A 23,475-nucleotide genomic window follows, 5' to 3' on the forward strand; every position below is an offset into this window, starting at 1 on the left:
ACGAAGCTATTTCTGCAACTCTGTAAACAAAGTGGGTACCTAGACTGTTTAACATAGACAAAGCTCACCGATGATTAAAACATGCCAATACTGTAATAATTTGACACATTTTATGACATTTTTGTGTAATTTAATTAGAAATAACTTCTAAAACATGGAACATATTTAAAACGAACTGATGAGTGGTTAACTGCTCGCCATTATATTGTGTTGTGAGATGACCTAAAACACCATAAAGGCAACACCTGATCCAGCCTAACACACACATCAAAACACACACCTAAATCAAGCACCTGATCCAGCCATGTGGAATTAATTAATATTGTCTGCATGCATTAACTGCCGTACCATCTGAAGTTCAGCAAGTCTTATTTGAGTAGATGTCCGATCAGGCTTTTTTTTTACTCAACCCATTGATATGGCTACACACTTTTGCATAAACTGGTAACAGACCTGTGATCTGATTGGTCAGTGATGATCACATTACTGAAAACCCACTTTATGTGTCAAAGCCGCTGAGCTGGTGATTTAGAATAGACATCCTGTAGTGATTGGGACTGGTGTGTTTTGGTGTCTACACTATTCACCCTCTAGCACTATGTGAGCGTACTGGCCGTGTGATTGGCTGTGTGATTGGCCTTGTGATTGGCCGTGTGATTGGCCGTGTGATTGGCCGTGTGATTGGCCGTGTCTCAGGCAGCACTCCAGAAGATGAGGCAGGAAGAACTGTGAACTTCCATCATCAGGCAGAAGTTCCAGGAACTCTAATGGGCTCAACTCCATGGCAACCACCTTCACAGTCTCTGTAGCAAAAAACAGTGGACAGAGTCATGTTACATGCCCTCAGGATGCTGTGAGGAGAGCACTGACCACTTGGTATTATTTCTGTCTAAAACAAGAAAGGAAATTCCCCTAGCGTGTCTCTACAGTAGCACAACCCCCTGTAAACACCACATAACTAACTGGAAGCAGGCAAAATGAATCACGGCTTATGACCTCAGCTCTGTTCTCTGGGGTACAGCTCATAAAACACACACACACAGAACAACAACAATTACAACAATAAACACGATCACCCAGCTACCTTTGAGAGCAGCCAGTAGAACGCCATTCCCGGAGGAAACCCTTATCCTCTCACAGAGCTCCGGAAACAATTTCTGCCACCACAGAGCCTGCAGAGACAACAGGACAACCACGAAGGCTCCACCATGTATCTCACTACACCAACCTACACCTCTCTCCATCATAAACACTGGCCATATTTTTTAACGTGTGACACTATAGTTATTGTTTGTGGTTTCAGTTCCACGCTGCTCCCGCTGTGGTTTTCAGCTCTCTGTGGAGAAGTTGGAGTCAGGTGTGGGTTAGGTGGGGGATGTGTGTGGTGTGCGCGTGGCTCGGTACCAGTGTGTGGCCGTGCAGCTGGTGGTGTGCGTAGGGGATGACGGCCTCGGGACAGCGATCCAGCAGACGCTGCAGCGAGATGTCGAGCTGGCCCAGCCGGGTGGCACTCAACACGTGCACACTCACACCGCCACCGTCTGTGTCCGGCAGCTGCTTCAGCAGGGGCAGGAGGGGGGGCACATCCAGCGTGGGGCCACACAGGAGGGACTACAGCAGGGAGGACAGTACAAAGCGTGACCTGTGACCTATGACCTGCGTGGAAGTCTGTAGTGTTACAGAACTGTCAAATTATAGATCTGTGACCTGTGAGGGAGTCTGTAATGTTCAGACCTGTGAGGGAGTCTGTGGTGTTACAGACCTGTGACCTGTGAGGGAGTCTGTAGTTTTCAGACCTATGATGTTACAGCTCTGTGATTTTTGAGGGAGTCCTTACCATTCAGACCTGTGACCTGGGAGGGAGTCTGTAATGTTACAGACCTGTGACCTGGGAGGGAGTCTGTAATGTTACAGACCTGGAGCTTGCGCAGGTCTTCCTGGTGATCTTGGGTAGTGCTGGGGTGAGATGGGGTCAGGATGTTCACCCACGGGTACAGCTGCCCATAGTGAGAGCACGAGTTCATCTGGAAATGAAAGGGTTAGAGTTAGGGTTCGGTTTAGGTTTAGGGTTAGAGTTAGGTTTAGTGTTAGAGTTAGCAGCGTGTAGTTCATGTAGTGCCGTGTGTAGCGTGTAGCCCAGCCACTCTCACCAGGTCCTCAGCACTTCTGAGGGCCACAAGGCCAGCACGTTCTCCGCGTGTGACGCGGTCAATGTACACAGAGGTCAGGCGGGACAGGAGCTCCTGGATAATGGTTCCCTGAGACGAGGCCACCAGCAGCGCCTCCCAGAAGTCCACAAGCACTTGTAGACTCTGTCTGTCCATACTGTCCTTACCCAGTTCCTGACACACACACACACACACACACACACACACACACACACACACACACACACACACACACACACACACACACACACACACACACAGATGAGAATGGAAGAAACCAGAAAAACTATGGTCTGAGAAACGTGTTTCTCCATGAGACGCCCCCTGGTGGTACCTGGAAGAACAGGTCAGCCTCCTCCAGTTTAACTTTGCTGTTCTCGTGCAGCGCCACCACTGCGGCCACGAGCAGGCCGTCCTGTGTGTGATGCAGGTGCCGAGCGAACACGGTGGGCGTCACGGCAACACCTCTGCCCTGCAACAGCAGCCTGGGCTCCTCCACAAAGCCGAAGACCTGCAGCATCTGTCAAAGCAGCGAGTGAAGATGTTGTGACCTGCCTTCCCCGCTTCAACAAACCACACGGATGTTCTGACCCGCTCCAACAAACTACTGAACACACAGGTGGACAAAGGGATGTCTGAAGACCCAGCAGACCCACGACTGGCTGCCGGCTGCCCGCTGCCCTCACCTCGGTGTGGCGGTCCATCTGCTGGTGGTACTGCTGCAGCTGTCCCAGACGCAGGGCCTGGGCAGCCTTGCAGAGTGTGAGGGTGACGGAGGACACCCCCGACACCTCCAGCCGCGACAGGTGCTCCAGCACGCACGTGGGGTCGGCCTTCGCCATGAACCGGCTGTTCACTACATGTGGGAGCTGCTCAGGCTCTGACTGACTGAAAATATCCAGCATCGTGTTAGCCGTCTCCTGCACGGGGGCACACACATCCAGCGCCGTGTTAACGTCACCCGCTAACACTGATTTTTAACATTTGTGATTTGATTTACCTCATCGGTCATTGTTACATATCATCCTGATTCATCTTAATTTATTGAAGAAAAAAAATTGTATTTTTGCACCCCTACGAATGAATGTTACCACTGGCCAAACTCATGCTTGGATCTGTGCAAGCGTACGCGAGCCCTTCTGGGGGATTTTAGAGGATCTGGCGCTCACTTCACTCAGCTCTTCCATGGTTTCCTCATAGAGAGAGTGCTTGAGGAAGAACAGGAAGCCTTTCCCATAGTCGGCCACCTCTGCACTGCGGCCGGTGGGGGTCACGATCCTCTGGATGACCTCAGTCACAGACAGGCCAGACATCTTGTAGTAGGGCAGGGCCAGGTGACAATCCTGCCTGTCAACCCTAGGAAGAAAAGGCAGTGTTGCCCCCAGAATTAATGTCTTTTGTCAGCAAAACCTTACAAAATGTATTCAGAAAAAGGACCCTGACATAAATAAAACGTATCTATATGTCATGAACATGTAACGCTTTAATGTGATCATAAGGCTACAGAACACTTTCAAATGCCATTAACGACTGTTATAAGCCCTTTATAGCTGACACGAAATGTTAAAGCCACATTTTATCTGATATAAAGACGGCTTTAGTAAATTTTCATGACAAATTTCATAACATTTTTCATAGGAATATGGTTATGTTATATGCTATTGCGACACCTTATTGCGAGACCAGCTTGGCCTATTAAATACATCTTAATATTAGCTCGGTCTACTATAACACCTATCTATTGTAATACTTATCTATTATAACTCCTATCTATTGTAACTCCTATCTATTGTAACACCTATCTTTTGTAACACTAATTAACTGTAAGACGTTAGCTCGGCTGTGGTGGGACGTGGACGTGCCTGCTGAAGCAGTCAGCCAGCTGAGCGCAGCTCTCTCTGAATGCCTGCTGGAGCAGGTCTCGGTCTGGGGCCTCACGCCCCGTTAGGCCCAGCAGGGCACTCCGTACCAGCAGGTGGGCCTCACTCAGCAGGTGCAGACAGTTCTGGGACAGCGGGCTGGTCTTCTCATACCGCCTACTGTACTCCACCTGCACAGACCACGGGGGGAAGGGGAAAGTGGAGCAGGTGGGGTTATGGGAGTTCAGACTAGTCGCTTGTAATGTGAGCTGGACGTTATACTGGCTGCAAAATGTTTAAGTCTAAATAATATTGACATTTGAGTATTGAGATAGATGTTACTGTACCATCTCTCTGTAGAGCTGCAGTGTGGACACAGTGCTGATCACATACAGGTTCCATCCATGACCACTGTCACTGACACCCTTGGTCCTGGACATCTTCTTAGATCTTATTAAAAAAACAAAAGCAGAAGCTCCATAAGGAGTTATGCCTCTTTCCTTCAGCCGTAGGGGTGATTTCCTGGACCTCCAGCTTTGTGGGAAGAAGATTTGGCACCCTAGACATTCTTTGCTCTGCCAAACTCCCCTGGAGTTCCACTGGGATTTCACTGAGCCCAGTGACCCTCCAGGCTCTTGGTACTCATCATGCCCACCAGTGTGAACTCTGGTTAGACACAGCAGTTGGGTCGAGGGGTAAGAACTGCCACATGGGCAAGTGTGAAACGATGACTCCTAGGAGATGTGGAAAGATTAGTGGATCACGAGGAGTCCAAGTCAGTGTACATCAGACTAGGAACCAGGAAGTTTGAACCTCCAGGACCCACCCCTGCTTCATCTCAGCCCTGCCAAGCGCACTTGGGTCTCATGGAGTTTGATACACTCCTTTTATGAAGTGCAATCTGCTTGCAAGGTGAAGAGGATTTACTCAAAGGAGCAAGACTCCTGAAATATGTGGGATCTTCAGTGGCTGCTAAATGACCAATAGGACCATCAAACTCTCCACGATGACCCACGAGAGCTTAATCAACTGCCCGGTTTGGGTCTGGGCAGCTGGATCTGTGGATCTATAAGCCATTTCCACAAACTGATTAGATTAGCCCAGTCCTGGTGCAGTTGTTGCAAGCACCTGACGGTCCTGGTGCAGTTGTTAGCTTCTGCACCCAAAACAAATTCACTGAATGAAAATACCATCCATTTACAGGTCGGCTGGATGTTAGATTGTGAGTCCACACACAAGCACGGGTATGTTAGCAACATTTTAGAGGATGTTTATAGGACTGGACTCATGTTAGATGGTATACACACAGCCAACTTACAGGAAGGATCTGGATAGGAAGCTCTCCAGAGCAGGGTTGGATGATGAATCTACACCTACCGCTAGGAGAATCCCTGTGAGGGCAGAGGGCCCTTTTGAATCGCTACAATACAGAGCAATTGCTGAGGATCAAAATACAAGCATAACACAATCATACATTCACGTTCACAGTCATAGACACAACACACTCAAATGAATTATGATCAGCAATAATAACACTAATTGTGAAGATAATCTATGTTATGTTAGCAAACTAGCTATGTTGAGAACCTTATGAAGAAAAATTATAATCTACAAATTAACTACTCATATGCACTCATGGGGTTAATACTGACAGCAATCTGACAGATTAGCAGTGCACCTGGCCCGACTGAACCACTATTTCAGATGCACCACTACTTTTAGAAATTAGTTTTCAGCTCGCACACTTGCCCTCATACTCTGCCTTCCCTGCATCTTCTGATGACCTGTTTGGACAATAATTACCAAAATATGGAGTCCATTTTAGACAGGAACGTCCGCAATGTCTGATCCAACTGCTTACAAATCATTCATCATAATTGCATTCTGTTTGTGCAAAAATAAACCAAATAAACAAGAGTTGCAGCCTAACCCTGTAAAACCAGTTTATGACACACGGTCGGCTAAACGTGGTGTGCTGTCGGTAAGGCCTGCTGCGAGTCAGCTCGTCTCAGGCGTTGTCCTGCTGTGAGTCAGCTCGTCTCAGGCGTTGTCCTGCTGGGACTTACGTCGTTCTCGCTGCTCCTTGCGTCTCCTCTCTGCCCTCCACGTCGGCGGCTGTGATCAACACGATGTACTTCCCGCTGTGACACAGTGACTTCAGACCAATGAAGAGCTGAATACGCAGCGCACACACTTCCATGGTGACGGGGGGACACGCCTGAGGAACGGGGCAGACCGAGCGTCACACGCAGCCCCGCCGAGGTGGCCCAGGCTAGGGTTAGGGTCACGCTACTCAACACACGCACAAAGGCTTAGGTGGTCTGCACAAAATGACGGGCAGGTGGTCTGTACTCTAACCCTTTACCTTCATGGTGGTGTCGATGTAGGGGTCCTCCGCCCGAGCTGCCACCGAACAGCAGCGCACAGAGAAGCACTGCAGAGCATTCCTGAGAGAAAACAGAGAGTTCAGACTCCCACAGCCTTCCTAACCAAACTACGGACTCGCAGACGGGAAACAAGAGGATTTAGGTACACAGTAAGCAGTACAACGTACAACAAATCTGGTGCAAGTTCACAGCAAATCACCAACCACAACATAAAGTGACACTTTTGCTGTTCTGCTCACGTCCCGGAGAGCCGTCGTACCTGGTGATGACATACAAGAACTGATCGCACAGAGCAGCTTGATGGGCCTTCTCTGGGTACTGGTACGTGGAGATTAGCTCCACGGGGTTCTTCAGGCTGTACAGGTAACCAGCACTGGGCATGGAGAAGAAGCAGAAGACACACAGAGGCTCTCTCACGCCTGGATCACTGTCTCCATAACAACCACCTGCGCAAAGGCAGAAAACAAGACAATGGTGAATGCAGAAGTGATGCTGGATGGGGGGTGGACGAGTGGGCGGAGCGTGGTGGGCGGAGCAATGTGGGCGAAGTATGGTGGGCGGAGCATGGTACTTGCCAGAAAATACAGGAAGGAGCTGCAACGAATGTAAGCATGTTTCCTCCACACTGCAGCCCTGGAAAAAGTCTGGAGCAAACCTCCTACAGACAGGGCCAAAAAAATATTGGACATACTAAAAACACATATTGTTCTATATAAATACAGTACACTGATACAGTTCACATGGTGTGTAGTGTACCTGTATAGTACAGTCTCAGTGCTGGGGTGTGTGGTGTACCTGTATAGTACAGTCTCAGTGCTGGGGTGTGTGGTGTACCTGTGTAGTACAGTGTAAGTGCTGGGGTGTGTAGTGTACCTGTATAGTACTGTCTCAGTGCTGAGGTGTGTACTGTACCTGTAAAGTACAGTCTCAGTGCTGGGGTGTGTAGTGTACCTGTATAGTACAGTCTCAGTGCTGGGGTGTGTGGTGTACCTGTGTAGTACAGTCTCAGTGCTGGGGCGTGTAGTGTACCTGTATAGTACAGTCTCAGTGCTGGGGTGTGTGGTGTACCTGTATAGTACAGTCTCAGTGCTGGGGTGTGTAGTGTACCTGTATAGTACAGTCTCAGTTCTGGGGTGTGTGGTGTACCTGTATAGTACAGTCTCAGTGCTGGGGTGTGTGATGTACCTGTATAGTACAGTGTAAGTGCTGGGGTGTGTAGTGTACCTGTAAAGTACAGTCTCAGTGCTGGGGTGTGTAGTGTACCTGTATAGTACAGTCTCAGTGCTGGGGTGTGTGGTGTACCTGTATAGTACAGTGTAAGTGCTGGAGTGTGTAGTGTACCTGTATAGTACAGTCTCAGTGCTGGGGTGTGTAGTGTACCTGTATAGTACAGTCTCAGTGCTGGGGTGTGTGGTGTACCTGTATAGTACAGTCTCAGTGCTGGGGTGTGTAGTGTACCTGTATAGTACAGTCTCAGTTCTGGGGTGTGTGGTGTACCTGTATAGTACAGTCTCAGTGCTGGGGTGTGTAGTGTACCTGTATAGTACACTCTCAGTTCTGGGGTGTGTGGTGTACCTGTATAGTACAGTCTCAGTGCTGGGGTGTGTGATGTACCTGTATAGTACAGTGTAAGTGCTGGGGTGTGTAGTGTACCTGTAAAGTACAGTCTCAGTGCTGGGGTGTGTAGTGTACCTGTATAGTACAGTCTCAGTGCTGGGGTGTGTGGTGTACCTGTATAGTACAGTGTAAGTGCTGGAGTGTGTAGTGTACCTGTATAGTACAGTCTCAGTGCTGGGGTGTGTAGTGTACCTGTATAGTACAGTCTCAGTGCTGGGGTGTGTGGTGTACCTGTATAGTACAGTCTCAGTGCTGGGGTGTGTAGTGTACCTGTATAGTACAGTCTCAGTTCTGGGGTGTGTGGTGTACCTGTATAGTACAGTCTCAGTGCTGGGGTGTGTAGTGTACCTGTATAGTACAGTCTCAGTTCTGGGGTGTGTGGTGTACCTGTATAGTACAGTCTCAGTGCTGGGGTGTGTAGTGTACCTGTATAGTACAGTCTCAGTTCTGGGGTGTGTGATGTACCTGTATAGGACAGTGTAAGTGCTGGGGTGTGTAGTGTACCTGTATAGTACAGTCTCAGTGCTGAGGTGTGTACTGTACCTGTAAAGTACAGTCTCAGTGCTGGGGTGTGTAGTGTACCTGTATAGTACAGTCTCAGTGCTGGGATGTGTAGTGTACCTGTATAGTACAGTCTCAGTGCTGGGATGTGTAGTGTACCTGTATAGTACAGTCTCGGTGCTGGGATGTGTAGTGTACCTGTATAGTACAGTCTCGGTGCTGGGATGTGTAGTGTACCTGTATAGTACAGTCTCAGTGCTGGGATGTGTAGTGTACCTGTATAGTACAGTCTCAGTGCTGGGGTGTGTAGTGTACCTGTATAGTACAGTCTCGGTGCTGGGATGTGTACTGTACCTGTAAAGTACATAAGTAAGTGTCATGCCTCTGCCTGCCTCTGACTCCACCCACTCTAAAGACACAGAGATGCCACAGTCTTTTGCATCATCTCCCAGTAGCTCCAGATGCTTTGGGAACACAAAGAAGTCTTCGGCCTCTTGAGGATTTTCAAGCTCTTTTTTCACATCTGGAAAACATAGTGACACAGATACAAGGACATGTAATCATCAAGCATTAATTTCCACACTAATCTACACTAACATCATCGTTGTGGTTGCACAAAGACCAGCATACTTGTATCCTACCAGCATCAGTGAGGCCAGCTCGGGCTGCTCCAGGGCTGCTGGGTATCTGTGTTTGATCTTCTGGAGATGGACACGTCTTCTCCATGTGCTCCAGCTTCACCACCACCACCTCCAGCTCTGTCTGCAAGGCCACGTATCCGGCACAGAAGGCCACGTGTGACACGTTCCAGCTGGGAACGTGGAGGATGACGAGCATTTCGAAGTCCAGCACAGCCAGCCGCGTGCTCAGCTCCTGCCTCTTCAGGCTGAACACCGCCGAGCTCCTGGAGCAGCCGACCAGCAGGTCTCCCGTCAGGGCGCAGCACGCCATGCACTGAGGGGGCTCGGACAGTGGCATCTCGATGATCTCCATCTGCTCCTTTGGAGCTCCACGCAGCGACGAGCCGCGCAGGAAGTGTCCGAGGAGACGCACGCCGATGCGGGTCTTCTCAGAAGCCTGATAGCGCCAGTTGGTGTAGGCCCGGAGGTAGGTGGCGCTGTTTCTCTCCTCAATAGTAACTAGATAGTCCCCTGGCAGGAGAAAAAAAAAACACATCACAGCTAGTCATAACAAATGAAAGGTGTAGCAAGACTGTTTGAACTGGCTGAATGTATGAGGGGCAGGACCTCTGTTTGGGCAACAGTTGTGGCACAAAAAAATATTTTTTTTGTAAATACTATTTTTAAAAACAAAAGTTAGTTCTCACCTATTTGACTGTACAGAATACTACGGACTGCACCCATAGTAGAAAAACGACAGATGAGAGGGCAGCCATCGTCCTGCATCTGGTACGCCTCGATCTTGCATCCTCCGCCCGACACCACGAACACGGCACCTCCTCCACAACACACCACACCGGGCTCTTGGGCCGTGGGCACTATGTTCTGGGAAGCGAAGGGGTGGCAGTTGTACACATGAACCATGTTTGAGGGTGGAGGCGGACTTCACTACCGCACACACCGACGTCCGCGGGGCATAACGTTACATGTTTAACCTTTCAGTTAGACGCTTAATAAACATCACATGCTTTGCCGTCTTGTGATGATCAGGCAAAAAAAATTTTGCATAGCTGTAGAGCTTCACGGCGCCGCCTTTGCGTTAATGCAAACGTAACTTTTTTTATTAAACGCTTTAATGAGAAATAACACTAACGCGGTTTAGGTTAGAGATGAAAATTGAAAGCAAATAGTTGCGTCGCTGGATGTCAAACTTCCTGTAGATGGGACGTTTCGGGGCGTGGCTCCCAGAGACAGTTCTCTGATTGGTTGGTTCCCCTGTCAATTAAACTAACTTTATTTTATTTAATTACTCGTACTAACTACATTACACACAAAAAAGAAACAAACGTACATCCCCAGTGTGCTCGGCTCTTAGTGATTGCTGTTGCTCACATTTAGAGCTCAAAGTATTATTATTTTTATTAAAGCGACACCAACGCTACTGTTCACCGAGTCCCGCCCTCGCTCAGTGTTGCCAGATTGGGCAGTTAGTCGCCAAATGGGCGTCATTTTCTTTAGCCGGGGAATGTGATTTGGCGGATGGACATTTGGGCTGATTTGTCCTAATTGTTGGGCGTTTTTACATGTAAAATCATTATTATTAATGAATCATCTTAAATAACGAATAAACATACCTTCGCCCCACACTGAGTTGTCAAAACTTCCATTGTTAATCCTGTTTATTCAGTGATGAGTGACGATTTCACACGCTCCAGTTATCCATCATGCTAATCATTTAGCCTCCCGTTTGGCTCTCATAAACCCCAATGAACATACCAAGCAAGCTACTGAAAAGAATCTGGAAAAGTATCTCTGATCATGAAGCCATAACTCTGCTATCAGAGGATGCAAACTATCACAAACCTTTTTGACCTTTACCAGGATGTGAATGGAGCACTGTGTAGTGAGCAGCGTGTAGTGAGTTCTGTGTAGTGAGCTATGTGTTGAAAGGAGTCTGTAGTGAGCACTGCGTAGTGGGCATTGTGTAGTGAGCTATGTGTTGTGAGGAGTGTGTAAGAGTACTGTGAGGTGAGTACTGTGTATTGAGCTCTGTGTTGTGAGCAGTGTGTAGTGAGCAGTGTGTAGTGAGCTCTGTGGAGGGAGCTCTGTGTAGTGAGCAATGTGTAGTGAGCTTTGTGGAGTGAGCTCTGTGTAGTGACCTCTGTGAAGTGAGCAGTGTGTAGTGGGTACTGTGAGGTGAATACTGTAAATTGAGCTCTGTGTAGTGAGTTCTGTCTTGTGAACAGTGTGTAGTGAGCTCTGCATTGTGAGCACTGTGTAGTGAGCTCTGTGGAGTGAGCTCTAGAGTGAGCTATATGTTTTGAGCAGTGTGTGTAGTGAGTACTGTGAGGTGAGCACTGTAGTGAGCACTGTGTAGTGAATGCTGTGTAGTGAGTTCCCCTATGTAGTCAGCACTGTGTAGTGAGTACTGTAGCGAATGCTGTGCAGCACTGTGCAGACTTTTCCTGTGCACAAGATGGAAAGGAAAAATTATAGTGTCCATGACAACCAGTGTTGCTACAGATGTAGTTTCAGCACATCAGTGAATGTTATATATGTTGATAACATATATATGTTATATATGTAATATAAAGTAATGTATTGCAGGTTGTGAAGGTAGTGCAGTTTGGTGGGTTCTGAACAGTTGGCTGCAAACCACTTAAGAAATCTGATTATTTTTTTGCTTATTATCTATTTTGCACTTTAATTATGTGTAGTGTTTGATATGAGCTAGCTACATTAGAAACACAATTTCTTGAATTCTTAATGTGTTTGCTCTAAATGTTTTATTTAATTGTTTGAATATTTTACTGTTTTACTTATACACACAGTATATCACGGTGACAGCTCTGGACCCCTCCTTGTGGGCGTGTCGGTACGTTGTCTGCGTCTAGTTATGTCCATGTTTGTAGTTCCGTGGGTGTGGGTTGTTTGTGAGCGTGTTCGTGGGCTCTGGTCTCGACTATGCCTTGTCACGTGATCACGAGGTGTAGGGTTCTACACCTATTTAATGTGCGTTCGCGCAATGTCTCGTGCTCGTCTTTGTCTAAAGCTCGTGCCTTGTGAGTGTTCTGTGTAAGAGTGCTTGCGCTATCCGAGCTGCACTTTATTCGTTGTGCACCTATAAACGTTGTATGTCTGAAGTTACCCGCTCGTCGTGCCTGCCTCCTCCTACCGTAACACAATAGGAATAATGTCATGTTAGCAACGAGGAATTTCATACAATTTACCGGATTTAATAAAACAGGGATTAAACAATACAGTGATTAAACAATGCAATATGATACAATATGAATATTTTAATACACAATTAAAATATTGTATTTAGGCGACATGCCATATATATTGGATGATTATCTGCAAATAAAAGTTTTAAATCTTATTATTATTATTATTATTATTATTATTATTATTATTATTATTATTATTATTATTATTATTATTAATTATTAATTATTTCTATGACACTTGTTTTTGGGCCTGTACATTTTGCTCACTGATCTAATTTTCTTATTCCCACAGAATGACTTCTGCTCCCAGGGCAGTTATAGGTGGATGGTTGGGCTCTGGAGAAGAATTGATTGTTTTTAGGGGACAGAACACGAACTGTCCCACGGATGTTTGCACCATCAAGCATCATAGCTCGTACACTGGCCTGGCCATGGTGCTCCTGCGTGTCTTGTTCAGGCTGCAATGCATGATAACACACCATTCATATAACACAGCCCTGAGAGTACTTGGCTCATAAAGATTTTATAGTAGAATAATACACTACTAACACATAAAGAAAACATACCAGTTTAAAGAATGAACAGGTGACGTCTATGTAAGTTTTTGGAATATGCATATTTTCAACATGTGATCCAGTGCAGCTGCCCTTTGTCTTAAGAAAATATGTTTAGTAAACAATGTGCTTAATAGTTTCTCATTTTATTCTGTTATTTATATAGTTTGCCTTTTACTTACAGATGTTTCATTCTGTGGCAGGCATTCATTTGCACCAGATGTGTTGTTAACACAGTCTGCCCTCTGTATGGTGAAGTCCACAAAGTATGCTGGACCAACAACCCACTGTCAAATTGAATAGTCATAGGATGTAACTGGAAACGATTCCAATTTTAAATGGTTACATTTAACAGAAAGTGATTTTATCAGACCTGCATCTTAGCTCCTGTTATGTTGAGGAGAATAGAGTAATTGGATGGGTTTTCAGTGTTGAATTTTTTAAGTGAAGCCTGTACAGCTTTTGCTGCGTTGGTGTTGTTTAGGTCCACTGCTACAGGGCAGTCTGGGCATGAGTCCAGTATATCTCTAGGTAACGCTGGAATAAAGAAAGATTTTTTAAATCAGCATATGTTACATTTTGATCTTGACTTCAAATGGCTATTCAGTGAATTTTGCCTCATTACAGAACCACAACTCACCTTGTTGGATGGTGCAACTGTACTTCTGAATATTGCTGGTGTTGTTCTGAATGGAAACAAATATTTCACATTTTCCAAAGACCTAGAAGAAAGAGAGACGTCGACACATCAGCATTATAGCAGAACTCTGTTGACAACTCGTGTTTACCTACATGTGTGTGTGTGTGTATTTTTTTTACAAGGCGAACTTACAGGAACATATCCAAAGCCCTTTACTTCACATGACTTCCATTTCCTCCTGCTGATCACATGACACTTTGTCTCCAGAACATCTACGGTCAAATGTAAAAGGTCCCCACCTCCCTCCTATGGAGACATAAACAGCTGAGCAAGTCTGCTGACTCCAAATTAAACACTGGTGTCAGATTCCTTCGAATATTTCATTTCAGTATCAGGTTTTGATCGCTTCACTGCAAGCACACAAGCCCAGAGGGAACTTTATCAACATTATCTCACTTTTGCCACTTTCGTGACATCATACAGCCTGTTCAGTGAGAAGATGTAGCCGTCTTTCCTGTGAAGATTGAGCTGGTCCAGTGAGTCCTCTGCCACCTTCAACACTGTGGGATCCAGGCAGCCTATTTGCACAGGAGACGTAGTGACATGCTGAGAGAAAAGAAATATGAGTGACAGTAAGATGATCTCCGGCATTTTCACAAAGCAATCTGTGTAAGTGAGCATTCAGGGATGACTCCACTCTGACCTTAAGCAGCGTGTTCTTATACCCACACAGTGTTTGGAAAAATGACGTAGCATAAATTTCACGTGTCGCAATTCACTGTTTCATAGGAGAGACTTAGCTCAACTTTACTTCACACTTTTAGTTTAAGAAAGACTTTGAAAGCAACATCAGTTACATCAGAGGCTCTGCCTTCTCTTGATAATGTCTGCTTGCTCTTCACATACGAAGTAACAATATTTATTTTGATTGTTTGACTGCAAACACACCAGACCTGAGGAACATTTATTAGCACTTCATGTGGCATCATACAGTGTGTTGAGTGAGATGTAACTTTCTTCTTGTGGAGACTGAGGGGTCTTCAGCACAACGGTGTCCATGCACAACATAACCACTACTGCGACACCCTGACGTTATGAAAGTATAACACAATCTGCATCATTTTCACAAATATTTCTGGCAGTTGCGGAGAAGATGCAGATTTGATTGTTAGACAGTAAACTTTAAACACTGAACTTTGCCCCACTGATAAACAGCAGCAAATGCTTATGCTTATGCAACAGTAGTTAACAGTGATTCTGCAGAGATCAGCACTTGTTTGAGTAGCCAATCATTTAATGACAACCACAGTTTTGTGTAAACTTGACACTCGTTTTTGAAGTAATAAATAATAAACAAATTATGAATAATTATAGTAGTAGTATAGTCTTATAGTCTAATAATACAATTCTTTGTTGACTTGTGGAATCTGGAAATATGTTTTTCTACAGACTTGTTTGCTTTCAAAGGATTGTTTGAATTGTATTGTTTGTATTCCACTTCCCAATCATATTCCTCCACACAGCATGAGAATAATATCATTCTAATTGAATGGCATAATCACTACAACACATTATGAAATTACATGAAATTACACCAGTTACCATGGAGAGGTAGTGTAGGCTAAAACATTAACTAAAACTCATCTAGAAGTATTGGTACTTCAAGGAAATAAACACCAAACAGTAGCTTGAGGAGTAAGTACTAAATACCTAAATACTTGAGCAGTGAACAAGTCGAGGCTGTGTGACTCTGGGGATCTGTGAGGAGATAACAGTAAGTGTGTGATTCAGATCTGTACATGCTCAGTGCTCAGAGCAATCCACAGAAATGCAATAGCGCCATCTCTTGACTTGCTTTAACATCACATTAAACAAAATGTATTACAAAATGTATTAGAATAGTTCTAATATTAACATCAAATATGGTGAGTGACTCTTTTTATTTTAGGTCGTAATAGAGACAGTTCACCATCCCCTACACTGTCCCTTGCTTTGAGAGACATCTCCAGACTAGGTACTAGGCTCATACAAGGCTAATAAATATTTTACATCCTGTACGGTCTCTGGTCTTACATAAGGAAGTCCTGCGCCCGATATGTGTAGTGTCTAGCCTGTGTTTGTCCGATTCAGTGCAAATCATCTCTGTTAAGTTTCTGTCACTATTCATGTCTATGTGGGTGGGTGTTTAAAGTTATAAGTGTTGTTTAAAGTGTTGTTTAGCAAATCCAAAGTTGGGAAGTTGCAGGCTTCAGAGAATGGTGTTGGGTGAGGCCTGTTCACTTCTGGTCTCCAAGACTGGTGATGAAGTCTGTTCAAGATGTCCGTCTTCTTCTGCTATTTCCAGAACTCCCATGAGAGCTTATGGATCATCTGGTATTGATGTCTGTCTGGACTGTCCTGACAATAGTATAGATTCCTTCTGCATCCTCTATGGTTCTGTTGCTTGTGTTACAAGACAGTATTCAGGTGTGGTTGTTCTGAGGCGACCACATGGTTTCACCTGTCTGTTTCACCTGTTCTTTTTCAGTACCAGTATTCATCCTCTTCTAATTAATTGATGATACTGGACTGCATTTAACATTTCAGTTGGAAAATACGGAGCCCACGACAATCGCAGGGGTGCACAGAGGTGCACAGAGCACCCATTTTACTCACCGCTATCTGAACATCAAGGCATTTTAGAGCATACATTTATTTACTGTTTAGAACATACTAGTTGTCAGTACTTTAGCATTCTGCAATATTAAATTGCTCCCCCATCAAAAGCCTGATAAACTTTATTGTTATTAAGTGAAGGGAGTGATGGGAGTGATGGGAGTGAAGGGAGTGATGGGAGTGATGGGAGTGAAGGGAGTGAAGGGAGTGAAGGGAGTGATGTGAGTGATGGGAGTGAAGGGAGTGATGTGAGTGATGGGAGTGATGGGAGTGATGGGAGTGAAGGGAGTGAAGGGAGTGATGGGAGTGATGGGAGTGATGGGAGTGAAGGGAGTGAAGGGAGTGATGTGAGTGATGGGAGTGAAGGGAGTGAAGGGAGTGAAGGGAGTGATGTGAGTGATGGGAGTGATGGGAGTGATGGGAGTGAAGGGAGTGAAGGGAGTGATGGGAGTGATGGGAGTGATGGGAGTGAAGGGAGTGATGGGAGTGATGGGAGTGATGGGAGTGAAGGGAGTGAAGGGAGTGATGTGAGTGATGGGAGTGATGGGAGTGATGGGAGTGATGGGAGTGAAGGGAGTGATGGGAGTGATGGGAGTGAAGGGAGTGATGGGAGTGATGGGAGTGAAGGGAATGGAAGGAATGTGCAGACAGGATGTTTGTATTGCCACTACTGTTTGATAATATTTAGGTACATGGAAATGTGTATGAATAAAATTAATTGCTGCTCACTACTTACTGTTATTAGCTTCTATGTTGTATTAGTTTGGATATCTTATCTGTTTATTTTGCTGTTGCTTGCTGGGATGTAAGAATGAAACCCAGAAAACTGAAAATGTTGCTACTGTAAATTAAGGGATATTCATGATAAAAGTATGATGCAGTATTTATTTATAGTGCTTCTCGACCGTGAAAGCACGTGATATGTGAGAACACGTGACATGTGAGAACACGTGACGTGTTGCTTCACAGTCTCAGTGCTCTGAGTCCTAGAGAATGTCTCTTTATTCCAGGGCAGTTTTTAGCAGCTGCTGGAGCTCTGGGAGGCAACGGGACGGGTGGAGGTGGGGCCACCAGCACTGATCCAGAGGCCGTGTGGGCGGGTGGAGGTCTTTCAGTCGGTGTCTGGCTGATAGCATCATGGCGTTCCTCAGGTGTAGTAGTCAGCTGCAGTTCACCAACACCACAGTTACTCCATCACATTCCACCCCAAACTACTTCAAACGTCCATAACCCATATGAGAGGGGAACTTACTGGTTGTTTATAGATTGAACAGTTGACTTCTATAGGAATTTTGGTCTCAGGGTTGTTGTCATTGGTAATGTGGGATCCAGTACAAAAACCCTTTGCCTGAAAGAGATGACAGACACGTCCAGATGTGATGTTTTCTGTGGAGTGTGTAAGTATGGTAAGAGAATTAATTGCAGGCATTTATGTATAGATAATTTTGTTATACATAATACCCACAGACTCGTCGTCCTTCGGGTGACACTGGGTGAAGTCAACATTAGCCGAGGCTTTAACACAGTCTGTCTCCTGTATGGTGAACTCCACAAAGTAGGCTGGACCCACCACCCACTGTGGTGATGATAAAGTGAACATGTGAGTGAATGCCCATGTGAAGTGTAAAGATGCTGGAAGGCTGGGGTGGAGGGCGGGGCTAGAGGGCGTGGCTGAAGCCTACCTGCATACTCGCAGCAGTTATGCTCAGGAGAGTAAAGTAGTTGGGCATGTTTGACTCTTTATTGAATTTTTGTAGAGAAAGATTTGCTGTTTCTGCTACAATTGGCTCATTCTGACTCTCTGCTGTTGGGCAGTCTGGACAACTTTCAACTATGGCAACGGCAGGGACTGAAAGAGAGAATTCCATTTGTTAGTTTAACAAAAAAAACAAACTGCATTTATTAATTAGTGTTATTCACACTACACAACTACAGTTACAGTGTCACGCTCTAACCACAACTACACAACTACAGTTATGGTGACACTGTGACCACAACTACAGTGTTACACTCTAACCACAGCTACACAACTACAGTTAGTGTCATGCTCTAACCACAGTTACACAAATACAGTTCGTGTCACGCTCTAACCAAAGATACACAGGTACAGTTCTAACCACAGCTGCACAACTACAGTTATAGTGTTGCTCTTCACCTTGCTGGATGACACAGTTGAAGTTACGGAGAGTAACATTGGGCTGAATGGTGATGAGTGCCTCACATGTTCCAAAGACCTGATTTAGACAGGACATTTAGACAGGAAGTTTAGACAGGACATTTAGACAGGAGATGGTCATGAAGATGGCCAGTTATTTTATGATTTTCATTTACTTTCCAATTTGTTAAAGTGACCATCCTCCTAAGATGGTTTTTCCTGTGATATAGTATAGATAATTATATTAGCTCTGGTGGTAAACATTGCTGTGTGAGAACTTACAGGAACATCTCCAACACCCTTTACTTCACACGACTTCCATTTCCTTCTGCTGATCACATGACACTTTGTCTCCAAAACATCTATCGTTAGGTAGAGGTTATCAGCTCCATCCTATAGACAGAACCGTTTAGTCTGCACCCATGGCGTACCACGTCACATATCATAAAATACATTAACTACATTAGGGACCCTTCACATTAATACTTTTTGTGGACATTGATTTTTTTTACTAATAAAAGATTTCTGCTCAGACCTCATCACAATCTCACCAAACTCACCTTGTCCTCTTGCATGACGTCGTAGACTCTGTTCAGGGAGAAGATGTAGCCCTGAAGGCGGAGTGCGTTGATCTGGTCCAACACCACTTCAGCTGCCTGCACGACAGACGGCGCCAGGCAACCCGCCGTGTCCGGGGTCGCGCCGCCCCGCACACACAAACACAGCAGCACCACAACCAAGAACCACACCATTTTCCCCAGGAAATCTCCTCCTGACAGATCCAAGCACACGAGAGGGTGCAGATCCCTGGACACTTTCTCAGTCACACAGCAAACCGTGAACTTTCCCCTGCACCCATCAGCAAACAGTGGTCTTATCTGTTGTTAACCTCTACACTCATTAGCATTTTCAGATGGCCCCTCACCACAGTAACAGGCACAATGCAGCCTCTGTCTCTGTTCAGCCTCCCCTGGCTGCCCGCTTCAGTTCTCTCTTGTGGTTCCCCACCATCTTCACTGAGCCTGTTCTGCATGTGTGAGCGCATCCTCTGGAATTAGGCAGCACTGCATCGTGGGAACAGTTGGCCCTCTATAGGAGTGTCCGAGTGTGAGGTGAATTAGAAATGTTGGAGGAGACAGCCTGGTGCAACGACTTGTTTGTACTGCACAGACAAATGTTTTAAAAAAATTTAAATGAACATTACCGAACAAAAACAGTCCAAAGACAAATGGGCAAAGGTGACAGACAAAAGCACCTTAACACGTCTCGTAAACACCTCCACACACCTCGTAAGCACCTCAACACGCCTCATAAACACCTCCACACGCCACATCAGCACCGCCACACGCCATGTTAGCACTTCCACACGCCACGTCAGCACCTCCACACGCCATGTTAGCACTTCCAAACGCCACGTCAGCACCTCCACACGCCACGTCAGCACCTCCACACGCCATGTTAGCACCTCCACACGCCATGTTAGCACCTCCACACGCCATGTTAGCACCTCCAAATGCCACGTCAGCACCTCCACACGCCATGTTAGCACCTCCACACGCCACGTCAGCACCTCCACATGCCATGTTAGCCTTACTTTTATAATACGCTTATTATTGCTATTATAAATGTATTATTTATATGTATTTGATCATTATTTTATACTTATTATTATTTATAATAAGTATTTTGTTATTATTGTTAGCCTTTATTCCATATACATGTATTATACATTATCCACATTACAGGGGAACGTTGTGTTGTTAATGACCAGTGTGAGCGTGCAGAGCCCAGCAAGTCTGCAGCTGCCATGAGTGAAGCTTTAATGGAGAGAGGAAACTGACAACTATAACTGCCCAAAATCACACAATTTAGAGGGCAGCAGAGATCAAATACTACGAATATGAAACATTAGCTTAGGATGGAGCAGAAATATCAGATTTATTACAGGGATGAGACTGGGGAACAGGTGTGTTTAGGCTTTAGAGGACGAGGACCTCTGGTGGACAAGTTGGTGGTTGTCAATGAAACAGTGTCATAAAATGTAATGAGTTGCGAATAGGACAAAGAAAGGAGTAAAGAGTGAATGAACTGAAAGCATACTTTATTAGATAAAGAACATTATGAGCTTTCACGCAACAGCAGTTTTAAAGACTGGATCCTCAGCAAAGCCGGTGGACTCTGCCGGGCACTGGTCTGACTGGGCCGTCGGGAACGGCACAAGGGTGGGCTCCTTTTCCTGGGTGGTCTGTGGGTTGGGGCGGAGTTGTCCAAGGGAAGCGTGTCCTGGATCTTGTGCAGGGAGAGCTGGGAGGGTGGCGGCCTGGTCCAGGGCGGGCAGGACGTGGACGCTCCCCTCAGGCCGCTCTGGGTGGCTCTCATGCTGGTGGTGATGGTGGTGGTGGTGGTGTTCATGCACATGGAGGTGCACGTGCTGGTGCAGGTGGTCCAGGGCTAGCTCGTGGTCGTGTGCGTGAGTCTCACCCTCCCCATGACCGTAATTGTGGTGGGAGTGTGTGCCCTTGTCCTGGGTGTGATTGTGGGCTGCTGAGTGGTGTGCATGAACGTGGTCATGTTCCCTGTGTTCATGCGTGTGATGGGGGCTGGAATTCTCAGAGTGATCGTGCGTGTGTTCCCCCTTGTGGTCATGATCATGCGTGCGGTCATGGGGATGACTTTGGCTGTGTGGGTGGTCATGTCCTAAAGACATATCACTGACATTAGCATGGCTGTGGTCTCCTCCATGAAAATGCCTCTTCTTTTCCTCCTCTGCAGCCTGAAAGACACGATTGTTGTAACACTTGTAGTATACACTTGTAGTATACACTTGTAGTATACACTTAAGTATACACTCTGATTTCTTAAATGATTTTCTGTATACCTCAGGTTCAAAGATTTCACATTCAGCGTTTAGGTGTTCGTTGCCGTTGGCGTAAGAGAGTGAGGATCTGCAGAGGCCTTTGTGCTGAAGAGGAAGCACAGACTCACTGTCACGTTGCCCTGACGGCTCAACAACTTATAGTCAAATATACACATAACAAACTTCATAAGAACATATACACTACAGAAAAAACTAACAGTCAGTGTTTGACTACAGCAGTTATTGCAGCAGTTGACCAAATACATGTCTTAGGGAATCTTATTTCACTTACCGCAAATTCACAGGTCATGATTTTGCACTGTGAAATCTCTGCTATATCAGTCTTGTTGGAGCACTCTGTCTCCTGGATGGTGAACTCCACATTGTAAAAAGTGACAAACCCCCCCTAGAAGAGAAAGAAAGAAAAAAACAAAAGTGTAAGAAAAAGAGAGAGAGACATACAGTGAGAGAGAGAGAGAGGAGTTCAGTTGGAATGCAGTGTCTTTCTTTTTCTTTCGTTCCTCCATCCTTTATTTCTCGCTCTAACCTGGGACGTAGCTCTTGTGATGTTTAGAGGGATGAAGTAGTTTGCAAACATGCTGTTCTTGTTGAACTTCTCAGTGCCCATCCTCACAGCCTTGGCCACGTTGGCATTATCCACTGGGATCAGAACGGGGCAGTCAGGGCACACCTGAACGATTTTGGAGGCAGGAACTTCAACAGAAAGCAGATATTCAGTTACGGTCTTTCCTTTAATGTGCTTAACACTGAAGGTATCGAAGTTTCCTGTGGTGAATCAGTGTTTTTTTTACCAGGCTTGATTGAACAGCTGTATCTGTAGAGACGAGAGACTCTGTGAACTTTGTTTATGTAGATCACTCCCCTGCACTGACCGTACACCTGCATTTCACAAGATGCACAGGGAGAAACACGGGTTAACAACACTGAAAAAAATAAAGCATTGGCTCAATGTAATAAAATTGAATTAATCAATCACACAAATTTTTTATCATTGAATCAATCCAAAAAACTAAATTCATGACTAAATGAATTTAGTTTTTTGGATTGATTCAATGAAAAAAAATTTGTGTGATTGATTAATTCAATTTTATTACATTGAGCCAATGCTTTATTTTTTTCAGTGAAGGCACACCGTGCACTGTTAAACTCCTTTATCAAATTTAAATGGACACATTGTAAATTTGACATTGTAAATGGACATTGTAATGGGTGCATCACCGGGTTTCCGCCAATATCTCTGACTTCACAGTTCCTCCAGTTTTTCTTACTGAGGACATGGCACTTTGTTTCACGAACGTCGATTGTCAGATAATACACCACTCCCGTTTCTCCCTAACGATGAAAAAAACAACAAATCAGAAAACAACAAATCAGAACAAATCTGATGATCCGTGATAATTCAGATGTGAGCTCAAATAAGGAGCGGCGCTCACTCACGTGGCGTGTGTAGTGGACGTTGCTGAGGCGCTCCAGTGCCAGGACGTAGCCGTCCGTGCGGTCCAGGTTGATGGTATCTACGGCCTGTGCAGCTGCCCCATTTGCTGAAGCATCATGGCAGGAGCCTGCCGTGAGGGCGGGACCCACAGGGTCCACAGGGTCCACAGGGGCCGCACGCACACTCACCAGCACCAGCGACACCAGCAGCAACAACATGATAGAGCTGCACTCACTCGCACACACACACACACACATACCCGTGCTCATATGGGAAGGAGTTCTAAAGCTTTTATAGTCTCCTATAGTACCCAGAGCCCTCCCAGTTAGTAAACAAGGTCTCCCCTCCTATAGCCCCTAGTAAACAAGGACCCTTTCTCTTCTGAAAGACCTTTGTGTTCTTATTCAGTGGCAATCAATCACACAACACAATCAGTCACACAACACAATCAGTCACACAACACAATCAGACCTCTCGGACCTACACCCTACCCTTTGAACCAAGTAGTGTTGGTTTTCAATAATGACTGACTAGGGGTAGGAAGGGCTGTGCATTCCGAAAACTGACTTGTCTTGTGACTATTTGGATTGTAGCTGTTAATATAAACTTATTTGACATTCTAACACATTTAAACTTAAATTATTCACATTACTTTTTCATTTACATTAAAATTTTACTCTTTAATATAGAAAGTATTTTTTGAATGGAAAATGTAATGAGCCACTGTTTTCATTCCTCTGTGAATCTGGTGTGCATCTCTCACACACTCCCTTTAC

The 23,475-nt window shown here is 45.5% G+C and overlaps 3 protein-coding genes and 1 long non-coding RNA gene across 6 annotated transcripts; 1 reads left to right on the forward strand and 3 right to left on the reverse strand.

Annotated features, from left to right (window-relative positions):
• Positions 1 to 335: 335 nt before the first annotated feature.
• hps3 (HPS3 biogenesis of lysosomal organelles complex 2 subunit 1) lies at positions 336 to 10,380 on the reverse strand. Of its 3 annotated transcripts, XM_077023359.1 has the most exons (18): positions 9,860 to 10,380; positions 9,174 to 9,683; positions 8,887 to 9,055; positions 6,990 to 7,072; positions 6,674 to 6,860; positions 6,393 to 6,474; positions 6,094 to 6,245; positions 5,346 to 5,447; positions 4,375 to 4,477; positions 4,031 to 4,218; positions 3,338 to 3,524; positions 2,855 to 3,088; positions 2,503 to 2,688; positions 2,151 to 2,342; positions 1,917 to 2,024; positions 1,405 to 1,611; positions 1,085 to 1,172; positions 336 to 803 (listed from the first exon to the last, which is right to left on the reverse strand). In XM_077023359.1, exons 1-18 carry the CDS (start codon positions 10,074 to 10,076, stop codon positions 580 to 582), a joined length of 3,219 nt encoding a protein of 1,072 aa, XP_076879474.1. In that variant the 5' UTR covers positions 10,077 to 10,380; the 3' UTR covers positions 336 to 579. The 3 variants fall into 3 exon arrangements, with proteins under 3 accessions (XP_076879474.1, XP_076879475.1, XP_076879476.1); XM_077023360.1 differs by lacking the exon at positions 5,346 to 5,447; XM_077023361.1 differs by lacking the exons at positions 336 to 803; positions 1,085 to 1,172; positions 1,405 to 1,611 and adding an exon at positions 1,619 to 1,846 and having other exon boundaries at positions 1,882 to 2,024.
• A 1,353-nt stretch (positions 10,381 to 11,733) lies between these two features.
• On the forward strand, positions 11,734 to 14,338 carry LOC143527959 (uncharacterized). The gene is made up of 2 exons (XR_013134318.1): positions 11,734 to 12,027; positions 12,675 to 14,338. It is a non-coding gene; the product is annotated as an uncharacterized LOC143527959 (long non-coding RNA).
• LOC143527958 (fetuin-B) lies at positions 12,418 to 14,256 on the reverse strand. Its single transcript, XM_077023363.1, has 7 exons — positions 14,033 to 14,256; positions 13,769 to 13,882; positions 13,577 to 13,658; positions 13,310 to 13,473; positions 13,119 to 13,223; positions 12,949 to 13,035; positions 12,418 to 12,840 (listed from the first exon to the last, which is right to left on the reverse strand). The coding sequence occupies exons 1-7, from the start codon at positions 14,225 to 14,227 to the stop codon at positions 12,646 to 12,648; spliced, it is 942 nt and encodes a 313-aa protein (XP_076879478.1). The 5' UTR covers positions 14,228 to 14,256; the 3' UTR covers positions 12,418 to 12,645.
• A 2,587-nt stretch (positions 14,339 to 16,925) lies between the features above and the next one.
• Positions 16,926 to 22,917, reverse strand: fetub (fetuin B). The gene is made up of 14 exons (XM_077023295.1): positions 22,702 to 22,917; positions 22,483 to 22,596; positions 22,056 to 22,143; positions 21,791 to 21,957; positions 21,536 to 21,649; positions 21,265 to 21,348; positions 20,539 to 21,159; positions 18,947 to 19,264; positions 18,669 to 18,779; positions 18,387 to 18,465; positions 17,914 to 18,080; positions 17,697 to 17,807; positions 17,484 to 17,579; positions 16,926 to 17,395 (listed from the first exon to the last, which is right to left on the reverse strand). The coding sequence occupies exons 1-14, from the start codon at positions 22,915 to 22,917 to the stop codon at positions 17,195 to 17,197; spliced, it is 2,487 nt and encodes an 828-aa protein (XP_076879410.1). The 3' UTR covers positions 16,926 to 17,194.
• Between the last annotated feature and the right edge of the window lie 558 nt (positions 22,918 to 23,475).

Source organism: Brachyhypopomus gauderio, chromosome 12, assembly GCF_052324685.1.
Source record: "Brachyhypopomus gauderio isolate BG-103 chromosome 12, BGAUD_0.2, whole genome shotgun sequence".
NCBI lineage: Eukaryota > Metazoa > Chordata > Actinopteri > Gymnotiformes > Hypopomidae > Brachyhypopomus > Brachyhypopomus gauderio.

Bases quoted from the DNA above. Each gene is read 5' to 3' on its own strand.
- hps3 (XM_077023359.1), bottom strand. From the start codon at position 10,076: ATGGTTCATGTGTACAACTGCCACCCCTTCGCTTCCCAGAACATAGTG. The intron at 6,475-6,673 runs GTACGACGGCTC...GTTTTCTCTCAG, and splicing joins TTCTTGTATGTCATCACCAG to GAATGCTCTGCAGTGCTTCT. The intron at 5,448-6,093 runs GTAAGTCCCAGC...TCTGTATTGTAG, and splicing joins CAAGGAGCAGCGAGAACGAC to CGATTCAAAAGGGCCCTCTG.
- LOC143527958 (XM_077023363.1), bottom strand. From the start codon at position 14,227: ATGCCGGAGATCATCTTACTGTCACTCATATTTCTTTTCTCTCAGCAT. The intron at 13,224-13,309 runs GTCTGATAAAAT...TCAATTTGACAG, and splicing joins TAACAGGAGCTAAGATGCAG to TGGGTTGTTGGTCCAGCATA. The intron at 13,036-13,118 runs GTAAGTAAAAGG...TATTTTCTTAAG, and splicing joins TGCCACAGAATGAAACATCT to ACAAAGGGCAGCTGCACTGG.
- fetub (XM_077023295.1), bottom strand. From the start codon at position 22,917: ATGTTGTTGCTGCTGGTGTCGCTGGTGCTGGTGAGTGTGCGTGCGGCC. The intron at 22,597-22,701 runs GTGAGTGAGCGC...TTTCATCGTTAG, and splicing joins ACGTCCACTACACACGCCAC to GGAGAAACGGGAGTGGTGTA. The intron at 18,466-18,668 runs GTAAGTTCTCAC...TGTCTAAATCAG, and splicing joins AGGGTGTTGGAGATGTTCCT to GTCTTTGGAACATGTGAGGC.